General features: G+C 38.1%; 1 protein-coding gene across 1 annotated transcript; it reads left to right on the plus strand.

The window, feature by feature from the left end:
- Positions 1–7,285: 7,285 nt before the first annotated feature.
- LOC115508417 (glutaredoxin-1-like) lies at positions 7,286–7,645 on the plus strand. The gene has a single exon (XM_032593573.1). The coding sequence runs from the start codon at positions 7,286–7,288 to the stop codon at positions 7,643–7,645; it is 360 nt and encodes a 119-aa protein (XP_032449464.1).
- Positions 7,646–8,732: the final 1,087 nt, after the last annotated feature.

The following is an 8,732-nucleotide window of genomic DNA, read 5'->3' on the forward strand; positions in this document are numbered from 1 at the left end:
AAACTCATGCAAACGTAGCAATGGTCTGTCATCAAAAATCAAAGGTCAATTGTTTTAAAATACAATTTTTTTGTCAATTTAGCTAACATACAGAGTATACAGATTGCTCTTGGCTTTGGGAGTAGATTCCCATGATTCATAACTTACATACAACACCAAGTACTTATCCCAACAAGTGCCCTCCTCACTGTCCATCACCTATTTTCCCCTTCACCCTGCCCCCCATCAATCTAATTCTTCATCTAAGACAAAGTTTAAAATATTGAAATTGATGGAATATTTTGGCCTTCACAATTCCATTTATTCATGTAACCTTCCTGATTGATTTTTAATCCAGTGCTTTTTAAAGGTCAACTCCAGATGGCTAATTATCAAAGTAAAGCAATAATTTGCAACAGAGAGGCATAGCTATGATCATATAGCCCCATTCCTAGGAGCCCATAACCAAAACTTTGCCATGCGGTCAAGCAAAGACTCAGTCTGGAACCCCAAGGAAATGTGTATGTGTCTACTGGAAATAGTGTATTCCTCAAGATAGAACGATGATTATTCAAACACTTACATTTCTTCATTGTGAGTTTGACCACAGCTACTTGCCAACCAGTATTTCATTATTGTGTTTACTTAGAGTTGCCTTTTGGTTGAGATTGTAATTGTAGCAGATGCTACTTACAGTCTCTTAGCACTCAGACTTTCCAGTTGCAGGTTCTGCTGGCAAACTACTGCGACTCTACCTGACAGTTCTCAAATGTGAGAACATTTTCTGCCTATGTGCACAGCCGACTGAAATTACCAGAGTTTACATTGTGGAAAGCAGCCTCCAACGAATGTGAAAGGTGGTGGATAGATATCCCAACTTCCTTGCCTCTTGGCTGGGACAATTCTTGGTGATTTTTATACCATCTCCCAGAGGTCTCCAGTGGAATTATGCCTCAATTGCCAAAAGCAGCAGCAAGCTCATTAGTCACCCACTATTGACTTCCTTCCCTTCTTCATCTCTTTTCCAGATTCTCCTGTTGGTATTTCTTGGGATCATCTCCCAAATAAACCACCTGTTGTTTCACATAGTCTCAGCAGTGAACTTTGAGGAAACCAACCTGAGATTATGCTTATCGAAAATACTATTATAGCCATGGGGGCACCTGGGTGGCTCAGTTGGTTGAGCATCTGACTTTGGATCAGGTCATGATCTCATGGTTTGTGAGTTCGAGCCCCACATCGGGCTCTGTGCTGACAGCTTGGAGCCTGAAGCCTGCTTCAGATTCTGTCTCCCTCTCTCTGCCCCTCCCCGCTCATGCTGTGTGTGTGTGTGTGTGTGTGTGTGTGTGTCTCAAAAATAAATAAATATTAAAAAAAATACTATTATACCCAAAATTGAATATTAATAGAGAACTGTTTTTTACATTAATACTCCCAATTTTTAATAATGTGCTAATTTTCTTTCAAATATGAAAATAATTCACAGCCATGAACCACCACTATATTCAATAATACAGATGAATCTCATAAACATAATGATGAGCAAAAGAAGACAGAAAAAAGAATATGCACCGTATGATAGATTTAAATATACATTTAAAAAAATTTTTAATGTTTATTTATTTTTGAGAGCGAGAAAGAGAGCAAAAGCAGGTAAGGAGCAGAGAGAGAGAGGAAGACACAGAATCTGAAGCAGGCTCCAGGCTCTGAGCTGTCAGCACAGAGCCTGATGTGGGGTTCAAACCCACGAACTGCCAGACCATGACCTGAGCCGAAGTCAGATGCCTAACCTGGCACCCTTAAATATTTTTTAAGTAGGCAAGACTAGTCTCTGATGTTAGATTTCAGGGCAGATGTTGCTCTTGAGAAGGAGCATGAGGACAGTGACAACAAGGAGAACATCTGGGTGTTGTTTGTATTCTGCTTCTTGTTCTAAGGGGTGGTTGCACAGACATATTCCATTTGTACTAATTCATAGAGCTCTATGCTTAATTGTTCTGATCATTTAATTTCTATATATTTTTTAACAAAATTTATTTTAAAAACTGGGTCAAAATTAGGTACTTCTGAATACTTACCAACCCTAATATTTACTTCTCAAACTTGATTTTATTTTAGATAGCACAAACAAGTATATGAACATAATTTTTAACCCATTGCAATATGCTCTGATTATCTCCCCTTAGATTCTTAAATTGAATATGTCAGCCACAATTATTCCTGATAATATTGGCTTTATTGCTCACAAACTGGTAATTTCTTAACATTTTAGAAAAGGCAAATCCTGATGATCAATTAAATCTTCAGACTCAAATGTTTCTCTTTGCACATATGGCCTTTGCACAGGATTAACACACCAACTATTGTTATCTTCTAATCTTAGAAAAGCCTTAAGAAGCAGCAGCCATATTAGGGATAGAGATCACTACTCCCTTACAGTTTACAAAAAGAATCTCTTAAAATATAGTGAAACAAACAAACAAACAAACAAACAAACAAAAAAGAATCTTCTGCCCACACTGCTGAGAAATGTTTGATTAAGGAAAATAGGGGAAAGAAGGTTTTTATGTATCCTCTTGTTTTTTTTTTTTTTTAACATTTATTTATTTTTGAGAGAGAGAGAGAGTGAGTGGGGGAGAGGGGAGAGAGCAAAATAGACACAGACTCTGAAGCAGGCTCCATCCAGGCTCCAAGCTGTCAGCACAGAGCCCGACATGGGGGCTGGAACCCACGAACCATGAGATCATGACCTGAGGCAAAGTCAGACACTTAACCGACTGAGCCACCCAGGTGCCCCTCTGTATCCTCTTGTTAACGCCATTCACAAATTATTTTCTTCAACTATATTACAACAAAATAAATTTAAACTCTACGGTTGATGTAATTTAATATTTTCCTCCCTCTTAAGGTTAAAAGAAGTCTTTTTCATGGCAGAAACATTCTCTTTTATTTCTTCTCCAAAAGTGTCCTCCCAATTGCCTCTCACGAATTCATCCTCTCAGAGTTGTTGACATTGTCCTGCAAACTTCCTGTCCCTATGGACTGTCTCTTGTAGTTAGCAATGTTTTGAAACAGGAATGAACACACACCACCTCCTAAATCAGTATTTTTTGAACTCAGCATGCCTCACACTTTGAGAAGAGCAGCGGTCAATTCCACTTCTGTGTAATTCTTGAATTGTTCTGGAGCCCCATCTGCCTTTGCACTCAAATCTCCAAGAAAACCATTTATTTGAGGCTCTTTTGCCAACCCTCCTAGGAAGGAAGGAATCTAGTCACTTTAGTATTGTGCAAGATGCTCGTTTCCCCCTTCCATTCTCTTTCTCTTAAATAATTCAGCTACCACTGTTTGATATTACTTTTAAAAATAATGAATCCCCAAAATTGCCTGTCTCTTCTCTCCCCGCCCCATTCCCTCCTTCTTTCTGTTTTATAGGATGGTATCTTTGTTTCAGACAACAAGGGTTTTGATAGGACTAAGTCCAATGTCTCCATAAGCATCCTTGTAATCTCATTCATATCTTTATTCTCCCTCATGGCCATACGCCATGTCATATACATACATTTCTTGCTTTGCCTTTTCAGCTTCATATCCATAATTGAATGCCAAGACTAAAAGCTCTTTTGTTAAATAGCAACAACTTCCTGCTTCATGATGTTTAATCATTTTCAGCACCTTTTGCTCAGCCAAGAAATGATTCGTAACTGCTTCTTACATCTATGAATAGACAGCATCACAACTGTCTACCACTTTACTCACTTTCACTATGGACCCTTGAAACATGCACTTTCTCTATGACAAAGCTTTTATATCCTCTTCTTCAGAGTGACCCTCTCCTTCTCTTGACTTAAGATGAAAGCTCTTAATATGTCTTAAATATTGAACTTTTCCACAGTCTTTCCAGATAAACTGCATCTCATTCAAAATCTTATAATAACTTTAGCAATTCCTTGGTAGTGGACACAACCCAAAAATACATGTGTGTGCATTTTTCTGGTGATATACTTATATACATGTTGCCTAGTTCAATTAGAAAAATTGCTACAAATAAGGGACTCACTCCTTCCTAACTTCCTCTGGTATTGGTACCATGCACAAGGTTCTGACCACATAAGTAACTAGTGGTATCATCTTTTTAAAGATGGAATAATGTAACACAGACTCTTTATGCAAGTGGCTCCTACGTTTCACCTGACTTCCTGAACCACATTGGCCTCTGTGATTCTGGTCCCAAGCTCCATTCCTACAGTTAAGAGGAACATTATTTTAATGAAAATATGCCATTTACCTGCATCCATGGTACATATTATCTTGCACTGACAACCATCAGATTATTTTTTAAGTCAATTTATAGAAACTTAATAAAGATTCTGAATTTAACAAAGATAGATGGATAATCAGATGATAGGTATGTATAGCAAACAATTAGGTAGGTAGGTACACAGACACAAACAGAAGGACAGACCATCCCAGTAAATTCTAAGGGAAAGGAAATACAACATAGAATAAGTCCTTAAAAAGGTGTATTGGATTTGTTACTCCAAAAGCCAAAGAAATTCATCTTATGCACGAATTCATCTTATGCATGCCTAAGTGCAGAATGGATGAAGCTTTATCATGCCATGTTTGTTGAATGAATTCATTTTCTTGACTATACATTTTGTGCCATTGCTATGGATGCCAAAACTGTCCTTGAGTCTAAGGCACACACAGTCTAGCAGAAGATAAAATAAACTATAATACCATGTGTCAAGTGTTTTAAGTCATGGCATCAGACACTTGATTGCAGGAGGTTAATGGTTGATTGGAAGGTGAGAAAGTGAGTGTGGACTATTTTTTTCAAGGTGTTTGGTGAGGAAAGGTATGAAACGGAGTGGCAGAATAAAGGGAAAACAAAATTTAAGTGGGATAAAGGAGATGGATCGGAGGCTTTATGGGAGAAGCTAACAAAAGGAATGATGGAAAAATTACAGAAAAAGAGAAATCTGTGGAGAGTGACATTGACACTATTTTATTTATCAAGTCCTAACTTAGTATTTTTAATCATTAGAAGAATCATTTCTAATAAAAATGCTGCTGGATTTTTATTGCTGCCATCACATTATGGAAATCTTTAGATAAAATTATAAAACTGTCCCAAGAATGCTTATAAAAATGTACACTTTAAATTAAAAATTTTAAGTTACCCAGAAAATATTTCAAAATGCAGGAAAAAAATCAATGTAAGCATATTTATCACAGCATATTACATAAGAATGCATGTGAAACAAATGTCCAGAAGAAATGTATTTGTTTGTTATAATTAACAAACACACATGATAAAATAGTATGCAACCATTGAAACTGCTAACAAAAATTTTTATAATACTCTAACAAGCATTTTTACCATATTCAGTGTGGGAAGAGTACATACAGTGTGATTACAATTAAGTCAGATGGAGAGAAGACAGAGGGAGGGAGAGGGAGGTGGAGGGAGAAGAAGGGAGGGAGAGGGAGGTGGAGGAGTGAAGGAGGAGGGGGAAGAAAAAGGAGGAGGAGAAGAAGAGTAAAGAAAATAGTACTATGGTAGCTACAAAATACACCAAAAATTTTAAGCAGTCATTTTTAGGTAGTCATCTTTGTAGTGGCAATATAGAAGGATCCCTACAGGCAATCTGAAATGATCTTCTTTTAGACCAATAGTTTAATATCTTATCCTACCGTAGCTCTGAGATGATCAACAGGGGTGAGTCCCCATATTTTCCTAGATTTGTTTTTTTCTAATAATCACTCTAGGAGAATGTTAATAGCTGTTGGACTCTAAAAATAATATTTTATTACACTATGTACAGTTTTTTTTGTGTGTGTGCTAATCATACCTCAATAAAGTGATTTAAAAATAAACACTAAAGTAAATTACATAAATTTAAATAAATGCTTATTTTAAGCATTCTTATACTCTGGAATTGTAACATCAGAAACTGAGGCAACTCAATTACCTGCACTTGTTCTATCTCTTCCATAGGCAGCATGCTGTCACTTCCACAGTATGTCCCTTAGTGACCAAATGGCTCCCTCTGCTTACCCTTAGTTTCTTGTGTCTCATTACTTAGTCTGTGAGGCACCAAAATAACACTGGTATGGCTCTGCTTCTCCCTAATGAATTCTTAACCAACTATTGCAAGGCTACCTGAATCATTTACTTAGATTTTCATAGATCAAACTTGGAAAAGAAATAAATCGGCTCAACTCATTTTTTAATGCCACCATATAGATTGCTGTTCATTCTATGCATCTGTGAGCCATATTCAAACACCTCTGGTCCAAGCAGTTATGGCAAAGAGGCCAAGGTCATATGTACAAAATACAATTATCTAGGTAGCTAAAAAATGTGGCACTGGCATGACAGGTATTCAGATGATTGGCTTATCCAATACAACATGGTCACTTAGGCAGCAGACGCTATGGATTCCTGAACTGGAACACTAGAAATTCTAAATCAGATAAGAAACCAACCACTAGGAGCACCTGGGTGGCTCAGTTGGTTAAGCATCTGACTCTTGATTTCAGCTCAGGTCATGATCTCACACTTCATGAGATCAAGCCCCGCACTGGGCTCTGCTCAGACAGCACAGAGCCTGTTTGGGATTCTCTCTCTCCATCTCTCTCTGCCCTTCCTCTACCAAAATAAATAATTAAACATGAAGGAAGGAAGGAAGGAAGGAAGGAAGGAAGGAAGGAAGGAAGGAAGGAAGGAAAGAAACCAACAACATTCCACTACCCATTCCATCACTACTGTGATGATAGTGAACTGACACAGGAAGTCACAGAAGAGTTCCTGGCAGAAACTCACTAAGTTTCCATAATTTGAGAGGATGAGAGCAGACAGTGGAAAAGATGAAAACTACTCTATTTCTACTACTATAGATCATTTAAGACCTGTTGGGCCAACGGAGTAATCCAAGACATACAGGTTTACTAGATTGTGGCAAGTCCCCTCCCTGATGCAGTGCTTAGTAGCACCAAAAAGAAAGCTGGTTGCAGTCACACCGTGTCCCTGGACATGAAGCTTGGCTAAAGAGACGTTGTATAAAGAACTTTACCTGCATACTTTGACATCACCGCATATTAGAAAAGAAAATACAGGAAAATAAAAGCCCCCCTTGATGGGAATATCTATGATCTATTTTCTCTGTACCTATTTCTGGCTTTAGAACTTCATTGTCCAGCACAGTACCCACTACCATACGTGGCTATTTAAATTTAAATGTAATTAAATTAGATTAAATTAAAAATTTATGGGTTTGTATCCTGAGCAATGCCTACAATGGAAGATTCCTCCCTAGGAGGCAGCTGCCTGTCAGCATGGGCTCAAGAATTTGTGAACAGCAAAATCCAACCTGGAAACGTGGTTGTGTTCATTAAGCCCACCTGCTCCTACCGCAGAAGGATCCAAAAGCTCCTCAGTCAATTGTCTTCACAGAAGGGTTTTTGGAATTTGTTGATAATCACAGCCACTAGTTACACAATCAAGATTCAAAATTATTTGAAACAGCTCACAAGATCCAGAAAGGTACCTTGGGTCTTTATTGGTAAAGATTGTGTAAGTGGATGCACTTATCTGACAGAAATGCATCACAGTGGGGAACTGTTGAAGCAGCTAAAGCAAATTAGAGGTCTACAATAAGTATAGAGCAGACCCCAGGCTGATATCCCCTATGAAAGCTGGATGGCATTGCAGATGATACCACACTTCTTGGCGGATATATGTGGGGCTAATAGCTCCAGCAACTGTTTCCTTAAAATTCTGAAATATATTCACCAAAAAAAGAGGGGTGTAATTTTTTTGGGAAAAAATAGCTTTTGCTTTTTTTGATTCAGTATTAAAATTGAGCCAACTTGCCCCAAACCACGGGTCTGAGAAGAGTGATGGACATCCTGAGATTCCTCTCGATTGGCCCTTCAGGTTCCAAAAGACCATGACAAGTTACAGCTTAGGATTCAGTCAGGGACCCAAAAGATGTCCTCTCTTCGACACGTGTTTCTTATGAACTGTTCTCTATATGCCAGGACTCCTCTAGCTCCAAGCCAGCGTTTTTCAACAAAGTTTATCCCAGACCCTCTGGGATGAATCTATAATTGGTTTTCTGCTACTGCTTGAAAGTTATTTTGTTGAGTCTGACTTTTTGGAATTTGCATTATGAAAACAATATGTATTTTCAATACGCTTTTTCAAGCCGCATGTGTTTCCCCAGTCATCATCCCCATCTCACCCCATCCTATCTTGAGAATCTCTGCTCTGAACCAGTGTTCTTAACCTTAACAATTGACAGATCTCATAGGAAATGTTCAACAGTTCTGTGAAAGGACTTGAGGACCCAATTTGAGATATGCCACATAAGTTAAACATGTTTGGTCTTCACTTGGTGCCACAGGGATCAAGGGTGCAAGTGTAGCTGCTGTGGCACCTCTGTTATGCAAGATGGTTGTCCAGGTAATAAGTCTGTATTAACTTGTTCAGAATATGAACAGAAGTAAAAGATAAAATTTAAAGTGTTATCACAGAAAACTTGCAACCGCCTCCCCTAAGACTATCTCTGTGAAGTGGCCAAATTTGAGAAACACAGTCCTAAATGATTCTCTCTCTCCTTTTTCCCTCCACTCTATGAAATCTTTAGGGTCTCTTATTGTGACATTTGTTCTAGAATTGCAATATTAAGTTAATTTCCTTCTTCAGTCTCTAGTGTGAATGGTTAATTTCTTTTCTAATAAAG

Source organism: Lynx canadensis, chromosome A1 (genome assembly GCF_007474595.2).
Source record: "Lynx canadensis isolate LIC74 chromosome A1, mLynCan4.pri.v2, whole genome shotgun sequence".
Taxonomy (NCBI): Eukaryota; Metazoa; Chordata; class Mammalia; order Carnivora; family Felidae; genus Lynx; species Lynx canadensis.